The 22,475-nt window shown below is 37.7% G+C and overlaps 1 protein-coding gene across 12 annotated transcripts in view; it reads right to left on the reverse strand.

The window, feature by feature from the left end:
• Positions 1-3,262: 3,262 nt before the first annotated feature.
• The window catches only part of LOC133749531 (zinc finger protein OZF-like), a 63,749-nt gene continuing 44,536 nt past the window's right edge, over positions 3,263-22,475 (reverse strand). For 11 of the 12 annotated variants that reach the window (XM_062178718.1, XM_062178724.1, XM_062178723.1 and 8 more), the window contains 3 exons: positions 9,017-9,231; positions 8,676-8,768; positions 3,263-6,587 (listed from right to left, as the gene is read on the reverse strand). In XM_062178718.1, coding sequence (XP_062034702.1) covers positions 5,287-6,587; positions 8,676-8,768; positions 9,017-9,170 — 1,548 coding nt within the window. In that variant the 5' untranslated portion in view covers positions 9,171-9,231 and the 3' untranslated portion in view covers positions 3,263-5,286. The remainder of the gene's footprint in view (positions 6,588-8,675; positions 8,769-9,016; positions 9,232-22,475) is intronic. The other variant, XM_062178725.1, reaches the window with a different exon arrangement.

A 22,475-nucleotide genomic window follows, 5' to 3' on the forward strand; every position in this document is an offset into this window, starting at 1 on the left:
TTGGGGAGCGAACCAACGAAAGGAAGACCTTTCTCTCTGTCTCTCTCTCTCACTGTCTAACTCTGCCTGTCAAAAAGATAAATAAATAAATAAAATTATGGGTGTCTTTCAGATGTGTTCTCTAGAAGTATCTGTCTTGGAAGTCTGATAATTGTAGTTACCAACTCACTCATTCTTAAACTGCCTCATGTTTCCCATTAATATTTTGCAAAGTGAGAACCTTTGTTCTGCCAAGGTCTACCTGGATATTTGTAATATCATTCATAGGCCATATAAAATTATCAACTTAAAAATTAGTTTGCTGGGGCTGGTGTTGTGGCATAACAGGTAAATCTGCTGCCTGAATGCAGGCATCCCATATGCATACAGGTTTGAGTCCTGGCTGCTCCACTTCCAATCCAGCTCCCTGTTAATGAACCTAAGAATACAGCAAAAGACAGCCCAAGCGTTTGGTCCCTGTACCTACATAGAAGACCCCGAAGAAGCTCCTAGATCCTGGCTTCCATCTGGCCCGGCCCTGGACATTGCAGCCATGTAGGGAGGGAACCAGTGGGTGGAATATCTCTTTGTGTGCCTCTCCCTCTTTCTCTATAACTCTGCCTTTCAAATAAATAAAATAAATCTGTCAAATAAATGAGTCATTAAATAGAGTCATTGAATATTGAATTCCACCTACAGTTGCCTTTGCAGGGCCAGACCAAATGATTTCATGGACTGTTCATGGCGCATAGGCTGAAAGTTTCCCACCCCTGACTTACAGCAAAATATTAACACAATTTCTACTTCTTTTGCTCTGCTTATTCAACCAGAGTTGATGTCCAATAAATGCCCCTGGAACCAATTGGAGGTAGAAGAGTCTTCTGTTTCCTTTATAAATTTAGCTTGTAGATTTCAACAGCCACTGATTCCATTTCAAAACATACACTGAGGGGCTGGCAAAAATCCCCACCTGCTACAAATTACACTCTTTACATTGAGAGTCATATCAGGAAAAAACTTACCTCCTTCTTTAAAAGTCCCACAAATGCACTGAAGTATTCACTGCAGATAAATTCCCCTGGCTTAAGGCAGTTCAAAGAGAGGATTTCCTTCTCCCATCCTGTAGAAGATGTCAATGACTTTCAATAAAGGGAAGATGAATGGACACCATCAGACTGCTACCTCATCTGGTACCTTTCCTTAAATACATCATTGCTAAATTACCAGATTATGTATCTCATATTTTTTAGAAATTCTCTCTTCTCAATTTTAAATAACTTGATTATAACTTATAGCAGTGCAGGGAATTATCTGTAGAGGAGAATCACCCATCCTGACAAGTCTGAGAATCCTGTTCTTGGCTGTTTCCAAGTCAGATAAATGGTCACATAACATGGTTACTCAGAAAGTGAGCTTACAGCTCAGAGTGTTTAAAACAACTCTTCACAGCAAAAATACATAACTACTTCTCCATCAACAAACACTACGAGAGGAAGTATCCTGGAAAAAAGGGCAAAAATAACATTCAGGGGTTGAAAGGAGAAATGCTGCTACCTACTTACTGGAGCCCCTACTACCTAAGATTCACTTTCTATTTTTACTTCCTAGATGACCTCATTATGTTCAATGAGTTTCCTAAATTAGTAAGCTAGTGACAGCACCATGCTAACAGAACATGTGAATCACTCAAACCTGGTTATTGATATGAAAACATCAATAGAGTGAAAATTGTCAGCAACAGTTTTCAAGGCCACATCTCGTTCACTACACTGTGTGGGCATCTTTGGAGGTAGCAGGGCACTGTTTTCTTTTTCATTTTCTTATGGCTCCTTACACTCACAACTTCTATGGAGCTTCTACAGACCACAGTCATTATGAAAATCTATACACTATATTTCCCAATCTCAAAAATGTGATGGACTTAAAAACACAGAACCCAAAGTAAGAAAACTAACTGGCTTTCTTGATTCAAACAAGATGGACTATAAAAGAATCAGTTGGATGGAGCATCACAGGGTAACACCTCTGCAAAAATATAATATTAAATATATTTTTAATGGTGAGTATGACCCATGTGAACTCTAATGATTTGAAAATACAAAATTCAGGTTGAGTCACTGATTCTGTCTTTTCAGGACAAGAATAGATATTTCAGAAGATATATTATGTCTCTACCCCTCCTTAACAGGTTTTCTTTTTGTAGCTAAGTATAGATGTTTCACATATAGGTATATATATATATATATATATATATATATATATATATATATAAATTTCATGCCTACAGAATATTGTATCTTATAGGATGGCATAATAGTTTTCTGCACACCTGTTGTTGAAGGTACTCATTTTCTAATTGGTTTCCACTGTAATGCAACAGGAAGTAGGATGACACTGCATAGATCTTTGATGGGTAGGTATTAGGACATAGATCATTGCATTATCATTAAAGCCAGTGGATTGGAGAAGTATACTTGGTGCTACCAAGGTGATGCTATTTTAGGCATTTGTCCAAGGATCACTGCAGAAAAAATTTAATGGATACTAGCTCAGTTTAACAATATTCTCTTCACATTTTTATAAATTGTCCTAATTTGATATACACACATCATCCCTTCTATGAAGTATTAGTAGTAGTGGGATTCCTCATGGCTATGCATGCAGTACATCATTTAAGTGTACCCTGAAATGATGGAGACCAGGAGACAGTGAATTTCCAGGAGTAGGAAAAGCTTCTATGAATAGTGCCCAGGTTCCTGCCACATGAATACCATGCAAACTGGAGCTCATAACGAGTCTCAGCAAACCCAAGAGAAAACAATTGTTGAGGACACTTGAAAAAGCAAGCAATATTGAACAATAATCTTAGACACTATACCCTCCACTGTTAGATTCACCAACTTTAGAATATACATTGATTAGTGATAAACTGTTGGAGATGTGGAACACACTATAAAACAGATCAAAAGGGCAACTCTCAAAATGTCCAGTGTGCCAAAGAACCTTCCAGACCTTTTGATACCAGAAGGGAGCTGGAGGATGAAATGAAAACGATGAGGACTGGAGGAAAGAGTAGAAGAATGAGGAGAGGAATAGGCACATATGAAGTAGAAAACTGAAAATTATTTGATCCCTTTAGCAAGGATTTTCAAATTTCCTCGTTCTACATAAAAAAATGTGAATATTTGGATAACAAATATTTATAGTATATATATATATATAATTATACCAGCTGTATATATGGTTATAGACAACTATTTATAAATAATATAAATACATACATACTTATGCAACATAAACCAAAAAATGAAAAACTATCACTTCCTCTAGAGCACACAGTGACAATCAACAGGCAGTCAACATGACCTACAGTGACAATCAATAGGCAGTCAACATGACCTAGTCTGTTCATCAATACTGAAAATACAGGACATCTGAAAAAACTGAAAGGGGCTTGCCTTGCTTCTTGCTGAAGTGTCAGACCCCAGAAATAGAAATGCTTGGTGTTCTTTTCATGGAAGACAACTTATGTTCAATTCTGTAGGGCAAATTGAGTGAAAAAGGCTGGTTTGAACTAAGTACTGATACCAGTGGGAAGAATTTACTTTAACATATGCTTAGTATTCTGAATAAATGGATGACTGCCTTAATTGCAAAGCATCATGTGACTTGCAGTCCAGTGTTTCAAGTCCACTCAGTGAATGCTTCATGTTTTTCTATAAAGTGTTCTTTGCTTTTCCTGTTCTCCTTCTTTCAAGCTGTGATGTGATTTTATTTTCCTGGCTTGTGATGGCTGCTGATGGGTAAGTTTGATGGGGAAGAAATTTAAATGCCAGGCTTCAACTCTACCATTCTCAGTGCATTTTCTTGCTTCTAAATTTCATTACAATGGGATTTGAGGTTTGCATCTTATTAATGCTTCGAAGATCCTCAGGGGTCCTGGTTGAGGTAATGAGCTGTTTGCAATGTGCATAAATGAAGGTAGAAGAAATGACTTTCTGGATAATCACCTTGATGGGACATAGAAAAGGAGAAACTACTGCTAGATAATCCATCATCACATTTGCAGTCAACTAACCAAGGAATGGCTATGCCATCTTGGCAAAGTTTCCATACTGAGTGGGTATGTGCTGAAACCTGAGCTGAAAGCACATGCAATCAGAACCCAGAAATGACTTTGAAAATAGGGAAGAGAAGTGAACACCAAGTTTTAGTAAAACTGAGTGTCACCTTGGTGAGGGGTGGGGGTTTGAAAAAAAACACCATATCATTGTAATGTCAAAATAATACAAGACAGTATATCTATGAACTACTTCCTGTTACAGGAGGAACCCTGTGGCTAAACTGACTTAACTATCTCCAGGTAATAAAGAATTAAAGAGAGGTAGAAAAGGGGAATCGTGAAAGTAAGATTTAGAGGGATGGTACACACACAGGCAGGGTTATGGGGAATCTCTTATGAGAACTGCAATTTCTAAAATTTATTATTGTCCTTTTTATTGGATGTGGGTTGCATATGAGCCAACACATAGTTGAATATTCAATTAGGGCATATTTTGGGGGCAGGGCATGAATACTACCCACTGCTGATGTGTTTCCAGTAGTGTTTCTCTACAAACATATTCACAGTGCTTTCTCTATAATTCTGCTTTTTGTTGAAGTTTGCCTTATAAGAAAGGTTTTTATAGTTCTGATACATTCACAGGATTTTCCCTCTATGTGGGTTCTCTGATACATTGTTAAAATGATTTATGGTAAAAAGATTTCTGACAATGCATGTTCTTATCTCTAAGTCCTTTGATGTGTGAAGAATGAATTATGGTAAAAACATTTTTATACTATTATACAGGCTGTTATTTTTTCTTTGTATGAGTTTCTAATACCTCCTGAAGAATAACTTCTGGTAAAAATTGTTTTTATTTTTTCAGACTCAGTGCATGCAAAATGCTACCTCCTCCTTTGTGAATTCTTTGCCTGTTAAGAGTGTTAACTTCAGGAAAATTTTTTTCTATAAGGCCTGTCCCCTGTGTAAAATCCTCAGATGTGCAATGATGACTTCTGAGACTTTTTCATAACCATTAAGGTTCCTCTCATGTGTGAATTATCTAGTGCATAATGTGTGACTGCCAACAAAAGGTTTTCCACACCGATTAATGTTTCTCCCCTGTGTAAATTCTATGGTGTTATGAGTTACTACTTCTGGCAAAACTTTTCCACTTCAATCACTTTTATAAGATTTCCTCTCCACGTATGAATTCTCTGTTGTTTAGTGAGGTATGACATTCGCCAAAAGGTTTTTCCACTCATTCATTCATAAAGCTTCTCTGCTGTATGAATTCTTTGATGTTTAATGAGGATTGATATATGGCCAAAGGCTTTTCCACACTCATTACATTGATAAGGTTTCTCCCCTGTGTGAATTCTCTGATGTGTTTTGAGGTCTGACTTTCTGGAAAAGGCTTTTCCACATTCACTGCAGTCATAAGGTTTCTCCCCTGTGTGAATTCTCTGATGAGCTTTGAGGTGTGACATCTGGCCAAATGCTTTTACACACTCATTACATTCATAGGGTTTCTCCCCTGTGTGAATTCTCTGATGTGTTATGAGGTGTGACTTCTGGCAAAAGGCTTTTCCACATTCATTACATTCATAAGGCTTCTCTCCTGTATGAATTCTCAGATGTGTAATGAGGATTGATTTATGACAAAAGGCTTTACCACATTCATTACATTCATAGGGTTTCTCCCCTGTGTGAATTCTCTGATGTGTTATGAGATGTGACTTCCGACAGAAGGCTTTTTCACATTTATCACATTCATAAGATTTCTCACCTATGTGAATTCTCTGATTTCTAGTGATGTCTGAAATTTGGTAAATGGTTTTTCCACCTTCATTGCACCAAAAGGGCTTTTCCCTTGTGTGAGTTCTGGCAAGGATGTTAAGGCAGGATTTACAACTGAAAGATTTTCCATAGGGTTTACACACATGGGCTTTTTTTCCTGTATATGTTCTCTGATTTATTGTAAGATCTGATTTACGTGTTCCAATCTCATTTTCAACAGATTCACAGAGTTTTTGTCTTGTGTGGCTTCGCTGATGCTTACTGAGGTTATCATATTTATGTAAAGTTTTCTTTTCTATCTGAGTTGTGTTTCCAACAAAGACAGTTGATTTAATACAGGGCTCTTCTAAATGAACCTTCTCAAATGAAAAGAGTATCTTCTTCCTTTTGAAGGCTTTACCTTGTCCACTCCGTTTAAATGGCCGTTGCATAGTCTGAATCTTGTTATGCTGACAAAGCAGCTCACAGCATGGGGCAGAATTCCCAGGTACATTAGGGACATCAGATTTCTCTCCAGTTTGCATCTCATCAGACCCACTAGGGAGATACACATTGTGAAATATATTGCATGCCTTGTGTTTCATCCCTGAACAATTTCCCCTTTTGATAGTAACTTTTGGAATATGGCTTGAGCTTAAATGAACTGTTTCTTTAAATTCAACTCCCTTGTGAACTGATGTGTTATTGTTTGTGATTGTATCTTGATTCAAATTTATGTCTTCATTTTCCTGATTGGTCCCAATTAAGCCATCCATTTTCTGGGCAACTGAAATGAGAAAACAACCATATTCATGGACCACATGTAAGTATTTCTTCTTAAATGCTCATAGAAAGGCAATGAAAGTATTTAATATCGTAATGGCATAAGATTTTAGCATATCACTAAAAACATTTATTGACGATCATTATATGGTTTTTCTTAATGCATTAATAAAATCAATAGTAACATTTCTCAATGTTCAATCTACTACCATAAATATTTTAAGTGTGTGGCAGAATGGGTGATGTAAAGTAAGTTAAGCCACTGACTGGAATGCCTGCATCCCAAAACAGTCCAAATCTTACTCATGGCTAGTCTGCTTCCTATACAGCTTTCTGCCAAGCTATCATGGGAGGCAGGAAATGATGATTTCTAATGCTCTAGACACTGTCATACACTTGAGAGACCCAAATGGAATTCCGTGCTTTTGGCTTCAGCCTCATCCATCCATAACTCTTGGAAGTATTTGTGGAATGAGTATGTAAATTGAAGACCTGTGTTTGTGTGTGTGTGTGTGTGTCTCCTTCTCTCATGGTCTCTTTGATCTTCTTGAACATGAAAATATCTGAGATATTAAAGAATGGAATGGTGAAATACTTAGTAAATACATTTACCCACTGACTAGCTGCAACAAAACATGGAATGCTTTCCACCAGTTATTTTCTCCCTGTCCTTTTTCTACAATTTTTTTCTTTTTATAAAAACTGTGCTTTGTGCTTCTCAACTGAACTTTCAGTCTTAACAATGGGCATATTCTAATGGATCATTTACTTGCAGAAGATGTATTTATGTCTGTCCCCTATGCAGGATCACAGTTTAGAAATAGGACTTGAATTTACGGTTGTTCCCTGTTCAGTCATCCTGGGGGAATGGTATTTGTGGGGTTTTTCTAAATGCAAAAAATATCCTTTTATCTAAACTCCATAATGACAGCTTTACTCATACTCCTAAAGAAACCCAATATCTTCAGCTTCTCAGAACCACAATAGGTAAAAAAAAAAAAAAAAAAAAAAAGTCCAATATATCATCCTGCATATGTGCTCCAAACAATTTAAGGGATTTGTTTCTATAACCCAGGGCATGTTCAGCTTCTTGGAAAAGTGTTTTCTAACACATGCTGATATCCACAGCCCTGCCTTTCTCCTTTCAATTCTTGGTACACACTCCTGCTTGATAATTTGAGTTTCTGAATGCTTTTTGATTTCTGTTTTTAAGGATCATCTGTCTCCTACTTACATAGAAAACTGAGTCTCCTATGTCATTCACACAGGTCTATTGTTTGTTTAAAGCTGCTGAAAAAGGGAAAATTCAAACTATTCCCAAAGAAATCTGAGCTATTCAACTTGAAGCCATGTGTTTAAGTGACCTTGGGAAGAAGAATCTCTTGATTCTCTTAGTGAGTTTAGGGCCACCTATTTCCATGTTCCTATGCTGGGGATCCTGCTTAACTTCATGATTTCTGATGTCAGAGTATAGCTGATTGCTCTTGAATATCTTTTATCATTTTATTTATTTATTCATTCCAATCATTTGAGAGTCAGAGAGACAAAGAGAAAGAGAGAGCACCCATCAAACGGTTCATTCCTCAAATGTCTGAAGCAATCATTTTATTACTGATTTGAGAGAGAAAGAAAGAGATAAATAGAGTTCATATTCATTGGTTAAATCTTGAAATCTCTGCAAAAGCAAGCTCTGTGCTCAATCAAAATCAGGAACAGGAACCAGCAGTAAGAAACCAGTACCTATGAGCTTTCCAATAACCAAGTGTTCAGGGAATTAATAAATACATGATCAAAATACATAAAGAAAAATCAGAGTGTGAAAATGGAGAAAAAAAGTCAGAACAGGCTTAGTACAGCAAGAAATGGGCTGGATTTCTTTTACACCAAAGAAGATATTCATCAAGAGAAGAAGAGGTAGAGAGATGTACACAGGAAAACCTTCCCTGGAGACTATAGAATGACCATGTCTAATGCATGAAACCCACTGAACTCAGAGGGCTGGGACTTGGAGAAAACTAACAAGAAGAGTTTTTGTCAATATTTGCTTCATTCATTCTGTCCCAGCTACTATACCCACAATATGCTGACTGACCTGATAGGTTCCAGTTTAGCGGTTTTTCCACTACCCAAGGCTCTGCACCATCTTCTAACCTGAAGATTAACTCAGGTTTGGTAATGCAGTATCCTGTTAATGAGAAATAATGTAAGATTTTGTCAAATAACTTAAAGGTTATTTGAAGAACATTAATTTTGCACAAGAGCTGTGCAACAAAAGTGCAGATTTGAATCCTTTCCTGGGGGAGAGATATTCAGACTCTTCATGGATACAGATTCTATATATAACCAGCATTAAACCTTACAAAGTTTTCATGTATTTATCAAACCAGAAGAAAATGTTCCAACTGAGAACATAATAAGGGAATTATCACTCACCCAAGGACACCAGGCAGTTATATGTCTCTAGCATCACATCCCTGTACAGGATTCTCTGAGCATCATTCAGGTCCTGCCACTCCTCCCAGGTGAAGTCCACAGCTAGGTCTTCGAATGACACCAACACCTGAGACATCATATTTCTGCTAAACATATCAGCTGTACCCAAAAGCAGAGATTGGGAGTCTATTCTTCTGTGTGCGTCTTATGTGCCTCTGAAATAAAATGCAGCCAACTTTGTAATATGAATGAAATAGAAGGAAACCACTATGAAAATATCTTATTCGATATTAACTTTATAATTTCAAAATCAATACAATAAATGTTATCTGGAACTGATCTTTCTGCTAATGATTCTGAAAGGAGCTCACAGTGTAGTCTACAGATGCAAGTATAAACACAAGACTGAAATAGCGGGGTCAGAGCCAAGATGGCGGATAGTGAGGACATGCGCTGTAGTTTTGGAAAATAAAGTTTCATAAAAGTGGAATTACTGTAGCCTCAGGAAAAGACTCAAGAAAAAAACTGCAGAGGAAACGATTCCAGATCTAGTGGATGTGACACAGAGGACCTACAGGGAGCCCACCGCGTGGAAACCTAACCATGGGAGCCGAGCCGCAGAATCTCGCCAGCGCGGGAACGAACGGAAGGTAAGACAAAGACGTCAGAAACCCGAGACACTAGGGGGGAAAAGCAGAGGCATCTCTCTTCACTCACCGAGCAAAACAAAGAGCAGGCGCCATTTTACATATGTAAAGCGCCACCAAGGAGTTCACAAACTCAGTAACTTTGGAACTTTGGTGAAACTTGAGAACACATTGAGGGCTGCATAAACTCTTTGTGTGGTCCCAGGGGTAGATCAAACGAATACTCACAGAGGCCAGATTTCAACTACCCTCAATTCCACTCAGCTGTACGGAATTACTTCTCCACTGAGTCAAAAAAAAAAAAAAAAAAAACAGAGAGAGAGAGAGAGAGCGAACCAGCAAGGAGCAAGGGAGAGAACAATCTGGGTGAGTCACTTTTTGCACACCCTTAAACCTGAAGAATCAAGCGGAGCTCTCTGGCTACACCCATCACAGCCTCTAAGGATCCATCAAAGCAGACAGCCCACTTAGAGGCATAGTATAACCAGAAAAAAAAACCACAGCAAAAAAAACCAAAAAACAAAAAACAAAAACAAAAACAAAAAAAACGTAAATTATCTACAAAATGCCAAACAACAAACGTAGAAACCGAGGTAACAAGAGCAAGGAAGACACTATAATGCCCCCAAATGAACAAGAAACCCCAATGCAAGATAATGAAGATGAAGAGATAGAGGAAATGCAAGAAGCGGAACTCAAAAAATTGATAAGAACATTAAGAAGTTCTCAAAAACAAATTCTTGAACTACAGAAATCCTTAATGGACAAGATAGAAAATCTCTCCCATGAAAATGAAATATTAAGGAGGAATCAAAATGAAATGAAACAACTAGTAGAACATGAAACTGTGATAGTGACAAAAAACCACAATGAAATGAAGAACTCAATAGATCAAATGACAAACACATTAGAGAGCCTTAAAAACAGAATGGGTGAAGCAGAAGAGAGAATATCGGAATTACAAGACAGAGAACAGGAAAGGAAACAGGCAAACCAAAGAAAAGAAGAGGAAATTAGAAATCTAAAAAATATTGTTGGGAATCTAGAGGATACCATTAAAAAACCCAACATTTGGGTTCTAGGAGTTCCTGAAGGCATAGAGAGGGAGAAAGGATTAGAAGGCCTTTTTAGTGAGATATTAGCAGAAAATTTCCCAGGTTTGGAGAAGGACAGAGACATCCTAGTACAGGAAGCATATAGAACCCCTAATAAACATGATCAAAAGAGATCCTCACCACGACATGTCGTAAACAAACTCACCACAGTGAAACATAAAAGATCCTAAAATGTGCAAGAGAGAAACATCAGATTACTTTCAGAGGATCGCAAATTAGACTCACAGCTGACTTCTCATCAGAAACCCTACAAGCTAGGAGGGAATGGCGAGATATAGCCCAGGTATTAAGAGAGAAAAGCTGCCAGCCCAGAATATTATATCCTGCAAAGCTCTCATTTGTGAATGAAGGTGAAATAAAGACCTTTCACAGCAAATAGAAATTGAAAGAATTTGTCGCCACTCGTCCAGCCCCGCAAAAGATGCTTAAAGATGTGTTACATACAGAAACACAGAAACACGGTCACCAATATGAAAGAAGGTAAAGGAAAGAAATCTCACAACAAAAGATCCAGAAATCTCAAACCATATATTAGAAAAAATCTTTGGCAAATGGCAGGGCAAAGTTACTACTTATCAATAGTCACATTGAATGTTAATGGCCTGAACTGTCCAGTTAAAAGACACCGATTGGCTGATTGGGTTAAGGAACAAAACCCATCTTTTTGCTGCTTACAAGAAACTCATCTTTCCAACAATGATGCATACAGACTGAAAGTGAAAGGCAGGAAAAAGATATACCATGCCAACAGAAATGAAAAAAGAGCGGGCATAGCCATCTTAATATCGGACAACATAAACTTTACCACAACAACTGTTAGGAGAGACAAAGAGGGGCACTATTTAATGATTAAGGGATCCATTCAACAGGAAGATATAACGATTATCAATGTATATGCACCTAATTACAGGGCACCAGCTTATTTAAAAGACTTGTTAAGGGACTTAAAGGGAGACTTAGACCCCAATACAATAGTACTGGGGGACTTCAATACTCCACTCTCAGAAATAGACAGATCAACAAAAGACAGATTTAAATGACACTATAGCCCAAATGGATCTAACAGATATCTACAGAACATCTCATCCTACATCTAAGGACTTTACATTCTTCTCAGCAGTACATGGAACCTTCTCTAGGATTGACCACATACTAGGCCATAAAGCAAGTCTCAGCAAATTCAAAAGAATTAGAATCATACCATGCAGTTTCTCAGACCACAAAGGAATGAAATTGGAAATAAGCAACTCGGGAATCCCTAGAGCACGTGCAAACACATGGAGATTGGACAACATGCTCCTGAATGAACAATGGGTCAGAGAAGAAATTAAAAGAGAAATCAAAAATTCTCTGGAAGTAAATGAGGATAAAAGCACAACATACCAAAACCTATGGGATACAACAAAAGCAGTGTTAAGAGGAAAGTTTATATCAATAGGTGCCTACATCAAGAAATTGGAAAGGCACCAAATAGATGAGCTTTCAAGTCATCACATGGACCTAGAAAATCTGCAGCAAACCAAACCCAAACCTAGTAGGAGATGACAAATAATTAAAATCAAAGAAGAAATCAACAGGATTGAATCCAAAAAAAATTACAAGAAATCAGCCAAACGAGGAGCTGGTTTTTTGAAAAAATAAACAAAATTGACACCCCATTGGCTCAACTAACTAAAAAAAGAAGAGAAAAGAACAAAATCAATAGGATCAGAGAAAACCTAAACAGACCCATAACTGACACAGAAATTGAAACAGTAATAAAGGCCCTCCCAACAAAGAAAAGCCCAGGGCCAGATGGATTCACTGCTGAGTTCTACCAGACATTTAGAGAAGAACTGACTCCAATTCTTCTCAAACTATTCAGCACAATCGAAAGAGATGAAATCCTCCCAAATTCTTTCAAAGAAGCCAGCATCACCTTAATTCCTAAGCCGGAAAAAGATGCAGCATTGAAAGAGTATTACAGACCAATATCCCTGATGAACACAGATGCAAAAATACTCAATAAAATTCTGGCCAATAGAATGAAACATCACATTAGAAAGATCATCCACCCAGACCAAGTGGGATTAATCCCTGGTATTCAGGGATGGTTCAACGTTCGCAAAACAATCAACATAATACACTACATTAACAGACTGTAGAAGAAAAACCATATGATTCTCTCAATAGACACAGAGAAAGCATTTGATAAAATACAAAACCCTTTCATGAAGAAAACTCTAAGCAAACTGGGTATGGAAGGAACATTCCTCAATACAATCAAAGCAATATATGAAAAACCCACGGCCAAATCCTATTGAATGGGGAAAAGATGGAAGCATTTCCGCTGAGATCTGGTACCAGACAGGGATGCCCACTCTCACCACTGCTATTCAATATAGTTCTAGAAGTTTTAGACAGAGCTATTAGGCAGGAAAAAGAAATTAAAGGGATAAAAATTGGGAAGGAAGAACTCAAACTATCCCTCTTTGCAGATGATATGATTCTTTATTTAGGGGACCCAAAGAACTCTACTAAGAGACTACTGGAACTCATAGAAGAGTTTGGCAAAGTAGCAGGATATAAAATCAATCCACAAAAATCAACATCCTTTGTATACACAGGCAATGCCGTGGCTGAGGAAGAACTTCTAAGATCAATGCCATTCACAATAGCTACAAAAACAATCAAATACCTTGGAATAAACTTAACCAAGGACGTTAAAGATCTCTACGATGAAAACTACAAAACCTTAAAGAAAGAAATAGAAGAGGAGACCAAAAAATGGAGAAATCTTCCATGCTCATGGATTGGATAATCAATATCATCAAAATGTCTATTCTCCCAAAAGCAATTTATACATTCAATGCAATACCAATCAAGATACCGAAGACCTTCTTCTCAGATCTGGAAAAAATGATGCTGAAATTCATATGGAGACACAGAAGACCTCAAATAGCCAAAGCAATCTTGTACAACAAAAACAAAGCCGGAGGCATCACAATACCAGATTTCAGGACATACTACAGGGAAGTTGTTATCAAAACAGCATGGTACTGGTACAGAAACAGATGGATAGACAAATGGAACAGAAATCAATCCAAACATCTACAGCCAACTTATATTTGATCAAAGATCCAAAAGTCATCCCTGGAGTAAGGACAGTCTATTCAATAAATGGTGCTGGGAAAATTGGATTTCCACATGCAGAAGCTTGAAGCAAGACCCATACCTTTCACCTTACACAAAAATTCACTCAACATGGATTACAGACTTAAATCTACGACCCGAAACCATCAAATTATTAGAGAGCATTGGAGAAACCCTGCAAGATATAGGTACAGGCAAAGACTTATTGGAAAACACCCCAGGAGCACAGGCAGTCAAAACCAAAATTAACATTTGTGATTGCATGAAACTGAGAAGTTTCTGTACTTCAAAAGAAACAGTCAGGAAAGTGAAGAGGCAACCGACAGAATGGGAAAAAATATTTGCAAACTATGCTACAGATAAAGGGTTGATAACCAGAATCTACAAAGAAATCAAGAAAATCCACAACAACAGAACAAACAACCCACTTAAGAAATGGGCCAAGGACCTCAATAGACATTTTTCGAAAGAGGAAATCCAAATGGCCAACAGACACATGAAAAAATGTTCAAGATCACTAGCAATCAGGGAAATGCAAATCAAAACCACAATGAGGTTTCACCTCACCCCAGTGAGAATGGCTCACATTCAGAAATCTACCAACAACAGATGCTGGAGAGGATGTGGGGAAAAAGGGACACTAACCCACTGTTGGTGGGAATGCAAACTGGTTAAGCCACTATGGAAGTTAGTCTGGAGATTCCTCAGAAACCTGAACATAACCCTACCATACAACCCAGCCATCCCACTCCTTGGAATTTCCCCAAAGGAAATTAATTTGGCTAATAAAAAAGCCATCTGCACATTAATGTTTATTGCAGCTCAATTCACAATAGCTAAGACCTGGAACCAACCCAAATGCCCATCAACAGTAGACTGGATAAACAAATTATGGGACATGTACTCCATAAAATTCTATACAGCAGTAAGAAACAATGAAACCCGGTCATTTGCAACAAGATGGAGTAATCTGGAAAACATCATGCTGAGTGAATTAAGCCAGTCCCAAAAAGACAAATATCATTTGTTTTCCCTGATCGGTGACAGCTGAGCACCAAAGGGGAAACCTGTTGAAGTGAAATGGACACTATAAGAAACAATGACCTGATCAGCTCTTGTCCTGACTCTAGATGTACAATGTAATACTTTATCCTTTTTAGTATTTGTTGTTGTTCTAGTACTGGTGGTTGAACTGTGTATTAACACACAATTATTCTTAGGTGTTTAACTTTTAACTGTAAAGTGATTCCTGTTAAATTTAAGAGTGGAAAAAGAGAGGGAGGAGATGTACTATTTGGGACATGCTCAATCAGACTTGCCCCAAATGATGGAGTTAGAAATGTGCGAGGGGATTCCAATACAATCCCATCAAGGTGGCATGTACCAATACTATCTCACTAGTCCAAGTAATCAATTTCAGTTCACAATCGATGGCTCTGATAGGTCTAAGAATCAAAGGGATCACACAAACAAGACAAGTGTCTGCTAATACTAACTGATAGAATCATAAAGGGAGAGAAAGATCCAACATGGGAAGTGGGATACACAGCACACTCATAGAATGGCAGACGTCCTAAACAACACTCTGGCCTCAGAATCAGCCCTTAAGGCATTCGGATCTGGCTGAAGAGCCCATGAGAGTATTGTAGGCATGGAAAGCCAAGATACCATGGGAAAAAAAAAAAAAAGAAAACGACCTAAATGAAAGATCTCTGTGAGTGAGATCCCAGTGGAAAGAACGGGGCCATCAAAGAAGGAGGTACCTTTCTCTGAATGGAGGAGAGAACTTCCACTTTGACTATGACCCTATTGGAATAAGATCAAAGTCAGCGAGCTCCAAAGGCTTCCATAGCCCTGGCAACTCATGACTAGAGCCTAGGGAGATTACTGACGCCATGAACAGGAGTGTCAAATTGTTAAGTCAGCAACAGAAGTCACTGTGTACTTACATCCCATGTGGAATCTGTCCTTAACGTGTTGTCTAATGTGCAGTGATGCTATAACTAGTACTGAAACAGTATTTTTACACTTTGTGTTTCTGCGTGGGTACAAACTGATGAGATCTTTACTAATTATATACTGAATCGATCTTCTGTATATTAAGATAATTGGAAATGAAAAAAAAAAGACCTGGTGTTAAATTGGAAATGGCATAGAAAATTAATTTAAAAATTATTATGTAGGATCTGTCTTTAATGTGCTGTACACTCTTATTTAATGCTATAACTAGTACTCCAACAGTATTTTTTTTTCACTTTGTGTTGCTATATGGGGGCAAAATATTGAAATCATTACCTAATATATACTAAACTGATCTTCTGTATATAAAGAGAATTGAAAATGAATCATGATGTGATTGGAAGGGGAGAGGGAGCGGGAAAGGGGAGGGTTGTGGGTGGGAGGGAAGTTTTGGGAGGGGGAAGCCATTGTAACCCATAAGCTGTACTTTGGAAATTTATATTTATTAAGTAAACGTTTAATAAAAAAAAAAAAGACTGAAATAGCATGTAAAAGAAACTACAGGGGAACATGTTCAACATCAATAGGGTAAAAGAAAACTGTTTTTAGTTTTTTTTTTATTTAATAAATGTGAATTTACAAAGTGCAACTTTTATATTGTTGTGGCTTTCCCACTCAGCCTCCCTCCCTCCCGTGGCCCTCCCCTCTCCCACTCCCTCTCCCATCCCGCCCTTCATCAAGTTTCATTTTCAATTACCTTCATATACTGAAGATCAACTTAGTATATACTAAGCCAAGATTTCAACAGGCTGCACTCAAAGAACCACACAAGGTATAGGGTATTGTTAGACTAGTAGTGTTTTTAAGTTCCATAGTAAAACACTTTAAGGACAGAGATCCTATGTGAGGAGCATGTACCCAGTGACTCCCATTGTTGATTTAACAATAGGCACTCTTATTTATGACATCAGCAATCACCCGAGACTCTTGCTATGAGCTGTCTAGGCTATGGAAGCCCCTTGAATTCACCGACTGAACTTGTTTAGTCAAGGCCGTGTCACAGTGGAGGTTCCTTTCTCCCTTCAGAGAAAGGCGCCTCTCTCCTTGATGGCCTGTTCCTTCTGCTGGGGTCTTGTTCACCAGGATCTTTCATTTAGATTGTTTTTTGCCAACGTGTCATGACTTTCCATGCCTGTGAGACTCTAATGGACCTTTTAGGCAGATCCGAATGTCCCAAGGGTTGATTTTGAGGCAGGATTGCTGAAGAAAACTTTTTAAAGGATTTTTCTGTATCAGCAGGCTGCAGTTCACTGAAACGCCAAAGTTGGTTAGACTTTCTCCATGAGTATGTTCTCATGAATATGATACAACACAAATCAGATGGTTATAGCACAAAGAACACAGGCCAGGTAATGGGGCTACAAACTGCACCACCAGTGAGTGAGTGATCCCAGGCTATGTGAGTGGTGTTCACATGGGCAGTGAAGTGCAAATAATCTTTATTTACATGCTTGAAAGAATTCCAACAATAAAAATGTATGGGCTCACTATTTTTGTAAAGTTATTTATCAAATATTTTCATAAGCATATTCATATTTCCTTCAATAATCAAAATTATTTTTCACACAAAAATGATTGCTCACATCCTAAAGTACAGAGTGTAAATTATAGGTAACCAATAAAATCTGGTTGTTACTTGAAAAGAATATTTTAAATGTCATCCAAGGGAGGCAACAGGGTAAGCACTATATGGTAAACAGAGGGAAAACACCACAGTGAGACATGATTATTTACCATCGGGACACAGAGCAGTAAGAGGGCAGAACATAACATTCACTATACATATGAAAAAGAGAACAAGAAGCAAGAATGGAACTCACTCTTAATTTGTTGTGAAGCAAGTGAAATATGGAGTTTATTTCCATATCATGTGCATGAGAGTTGGGGTAGACACTGTCACTGAAATGAAATTGGGAAAGAAAACAAAGAATATGGTGGAAAGGAGAGATATTGAATTTGGACACATTATGTTTGAAGTTTCAATAGCCATATATGTGGTGATGTCAAAATGGCAGCTGGGCATATGATATACAATGCAGGAGAGATGTGGGCTGCAGACAAAGATCTGGCAAGCAGCAGCATTTCAGTAACACCTGAAGCCAAGACAGTAAAGGCAAGATTCAAAGAAAAGTGAAGTGACAGGAAGCAGATAAGGGAGGAGCACAGAATGTGAGGAAAAACTGACACTCACTGATACAGAAACTGAAGGAAATATTAGTGTAATGGGCCACACAGAATGAAAATTTAAAATTTCTTCCAAGGACTTATAAAAACTCAATGATAAGAAATCCATGAGCACAAATAATTTTAAAATTTCTTATAAATCCTAAGAAGTACCTTCATGTGTTTCATCATATTTGGAGCTCTAAGGAGAAAAAATTCTAGAATCATCCACACAAGCAATGAGAAAAAAGTTCTTAAAAAAATATTCCATTTCTTGTAAAACAGATTCTGTAAGAGGTTCCTGCACATTCATTTTGGATCAGTGACATATTTTCTCTAGTCATAAAGATAGGCGATGTTGTAGTAAAGGCCATTTTGACAGGCTAATAGAAATAAGTGATGTGATACACAACTTGAATGTGGAAGCACTTCAAAGGCTGGGAGTCACTAGTTACTATTATAACCACAATCAGGCTCTCACTGCCCCTGATATTCTAAGACACCCAGAAAAAGCATCAGTTAGAACAGTTCATTCTCATAGATACTTATGGGATGGCCCTGTGGGCTTTTTAATAAATGGTGTGTGAAACATAGGCAGAATATAAGTTAAAAGTTAATCGTAGTTCACACCAAGTGTAAAACAACATGAAAACTATATGGAATTTGTGGTGTACAGTCTTGTGTTCAAAGTCAATTCTATCTTAAACTCAATATCCAGAAGTTACACAAGCCCAAGCTGAAAAATTTGAATATACAAATGTCAAAATAAAGATTAAAATAAATAATAAAGATTAAAATGTTAAAATAAAGATTAATGATATATAAAGAATGATTAAAAAAATTAACTCACACTACCCCAGAAAATTCACCTTCCTAATAATAAAATTTGCCATCCAAAGAAAAAATAAGGAAAGAACTGGCATCAAAATGAGAAAATGGAGGCTGGCACAGTGGCACACTGGGTTGATCCTCTGCCTGCGGCACTGGCATCCCATGTGGATGCCAGGTTCTAGTCTTGGTTGTTCCTCTTCAACTCCAGCTCTCTGCTGTGGCCTGGGAGGGAAGTGGAGGATGGCCTGAGTGCTTGGGTCCCTGCACCCACGTGGGAGGCCGGGAGAAAGCTCCTGGCTCCTGATCGGTGTAGCTCCGGCCCTTGCAGCCATTTGGGGAGTGAACCAGCAGAGGGAGGACCTTTCTCTCTTCTCTCTATCTGTAACTCTACCTGTCAAATAAATAATCTTTAAAAAAAAATGAGAAAATGTGTAACTATTATTGGTTATTCTCTGCTTTTCAAAATGCCAGTCTTTTAAGTTATAACAAGATGGGGGCACAGCAGGTAAAGCTGCCACCTGCAGTGCCAGCATCCCATATGGGTGCCAGTTTGATTCCCGGTTGCTCCACTTGCAATACAGCTCTCTGCTAAGGCTGGGAAATCAGTGGAAGATGGTCCAAATCCTTCTTTGGGCCCCTGCACCTGTGTGGGAGACCCAGAAGAAGCTCCTGGCTCCTGGTTTCATATAAGTCCTGTTCTGGCCTTTGTGACCATTTGGGGAGTACACCTGCAGATGGAAGATTTCTCTCTCTTCTGTGCTTCTGCCTCTCTGTAACTCTGCCTTTCAAATAAGCAAGTATTTAAATATATATATGTATACATATACATATATATAAAACAAGAATAAATTGTGACAAAAATGAAAAACACCAATTAAAATTACACTGCAATATACTGTTTTACCTAACACACTGGACAAAGTTTTATAAAATCTTTTTTTCTAATCAATAGGTAAACATCATTTTATTGGTTCTAGTCTCAAAATATATCCCATATTGGATCAGTACTTAATACCACTTAACTATGGTTTTACAAAACACCAGCTTCCAAACTGTTCCCAATACAGTCTCCAAGGAGAGAAAACCCAGAAAAGCTTTGAGAGGTCACAAGAAGATAGAAAAACAAAATTAGCTACTTGAAGGACTTCAACCCATGGCCATTTTTCATGTCATGCTATTTGAGAAATTCGGAAGATGTGCAGGGTAAGTTAAATCCAAAGTCAGGAAAAAAAAAAAAAAACTTTAGGAGGACATAGATTCTGCCAGGATAAAGGGCACCATTAACATGAGATGAGAGAACTTGAAATTCTGTGTTGGGGGTGCACTATCAGGTAGTATGACACACATGTAAATGCAGACTTAATTAGCGGTAGACCAGAAAAATGTTCAATGAAATGAAAATTGAAAAACTCTACTATAAATTATAATATCACTGATCAGAAGCAGCTCAGGCTGTAATCAGAATCTGTATCAGAAAGAACGAACGTGTCCTGAAGAAAGTTTGGCTCTTATCCAGAACCTAGGCTGGGTTCTCTTAACCATTAGGTCTCACATTGTATAAATGTCTTAGGTCCCATCCATATACTGTTCTCACAATGTCATCTGTGGTGGTGGCAGGCTTTTTGCTCATGTGTAATCAACCCAATCTCTGGATATGCCGAAGACAAAAGATAGGATATGGTTGCTCAACCCTGTCTATGTAACCAAATTTCAAAAAGGACCATAAACACAGGCTCAGATTAGATTGTTAATATCCTGGTGGTACTGTCACACAATGTGATTGGGAGAAGTAGGTAATGATAATAAGTAAATAACCACAAGATTATGCTGAAGGAATCATGGATCCTGCTCTATGCATCTAATTCCTTGACACATCATACTGAATTCTGTTATAATAGTGAATTAGAATGTAAGTATGAAGGTTTTTCTGAATTTTTAAATTCCTTTGTGGCATCACTGATCAGGAGATTCATGTTAGCGAAGTAAGGATGTTCTTGATACCAAAATAATCATGACTTCTGGGATATCCTAATTTCACCCAGCAAAAAAAGATATCAATTATACTATGGTTTATTATAATCAAATTTCAAAAAAAGTTACAGACAATGAAACGTAGAAATCTGAGAACATACAAATACTGGAAATGGTAAGTATGGGAGCACAAGTATTTTTCACTGTTATTTTGAAACTATTTAAAAAGTTATTTACCATTTGAACCAAGAAAATGAAAATGTATAAAAAAGACTTAATAAGTAAGTAGGAATACAATGTATCATAAATATGACACAGAAGAGGGGAACAGAAAACTAGAACTATGGTACTATAAAGATACTATTTTATACATGAAGAAGTATAATACTAGTTGAAAACTGATCATAACTCAAAATGACTACTGAGAATTGCAAAAAAAATCTATTTAGAAAGTTAGAATAAGCCAATAAAGTAGACTACAGGCCATACAAAAACAGGAAATGATCTAAATCTGACAGGTAGGCCTATTTTTATTTTGTACAAAGTATTCCTATGCAAGAAGTACCTGACTTGTACATTAAAAAATAAGATTGAAAACTATCTAAAGTAATAGTCCAGAGTAGAAAAAATGAAACTGAACAAATATAAACAGATAAAGTATAGAAGACAAGTTTTTATTAACAAGTCAAAAGTATCATGGTGAATACACATGATATTTAAAAGAATTAAAATTATAAAATCTGAACAAAATTTGTGGTTTTGTAACTCTGAGGATTAGAGAAATAAAAGGTAGAAATTGGATTGAGGGAACTCCTAATTGAAACCTAACCATTTAGGGCATTATACCAGAAGACACTTCTGTTTACACACAGATCAAGGAAGCAAAATGTTATAGTGGCAAGTTCATGGTTGAAAAGTCGACCAAAAAATGAAGTAAGAAGACATGTCCTGGGAAAGAGAAAGCTAAAGAACTCAAGTCCCTGTATTTGCACACAAAACAAGCCAAACTGATTGGCTGACTACATCATTACACATGTGTGGGATATCTCAGTGAACCCAATTTAAAAAAAAGTCAACCAGTGGGAGCTGAGAAAAATACAGTTACTAATCACTGCAAAGAACAGAGTTTGAAATTTGAATCAAGTCAATTAACTGCCTTGTAAAACAGAACTTATTCCCCAAGAAAGATAACATTATTGATAATTTCAGCAATATGCTATTTTTTAAAAAGATTTATTTACATGAAAGTCAGAGTTACACAGAGAGAGGAGAGGCAGAGAGAGAGAGAGAGGGAGAGAGGGAGAGAGGGAGAGAGGGAGAGAGGGAGAGAGGGAGAGAGGGAGAGAGGGAGAGAGGGAGAGAGAGAGAGGTCTTCCATCCTTTGGTTCACTCCCCAATTGGCTGCAATAGCCAGAGCTGCACCGATCCAAAGCCAGGAGCCAGGAGCTTCTCCAGGTCTCCCACATAGATGCAAGGGCCCAAGGACTTGGGCCATCTTCTGCTTTCCCAGGCCATAGCAGAGAGCTGGATTAGAAGTGGAGCAGCCAGGTCTCGAACCGGCATCCAAGTGGGATGCCGGCG

This window comes from Lepus europaeus, chromosome 20, assembly GCF_033115175.1.
Source record: "Lepus europaeus isolate LE1 chromosome 20, mLepTim1.pri, whole genome shotgun sequence".
Classification (NCBI taxonomy): domain Eukaryota; kingdom Metazoa; phylum Chordata; class Mammalia; order Lagomorpha; family Leporidae; genus Lepus; species Lepus europaeus.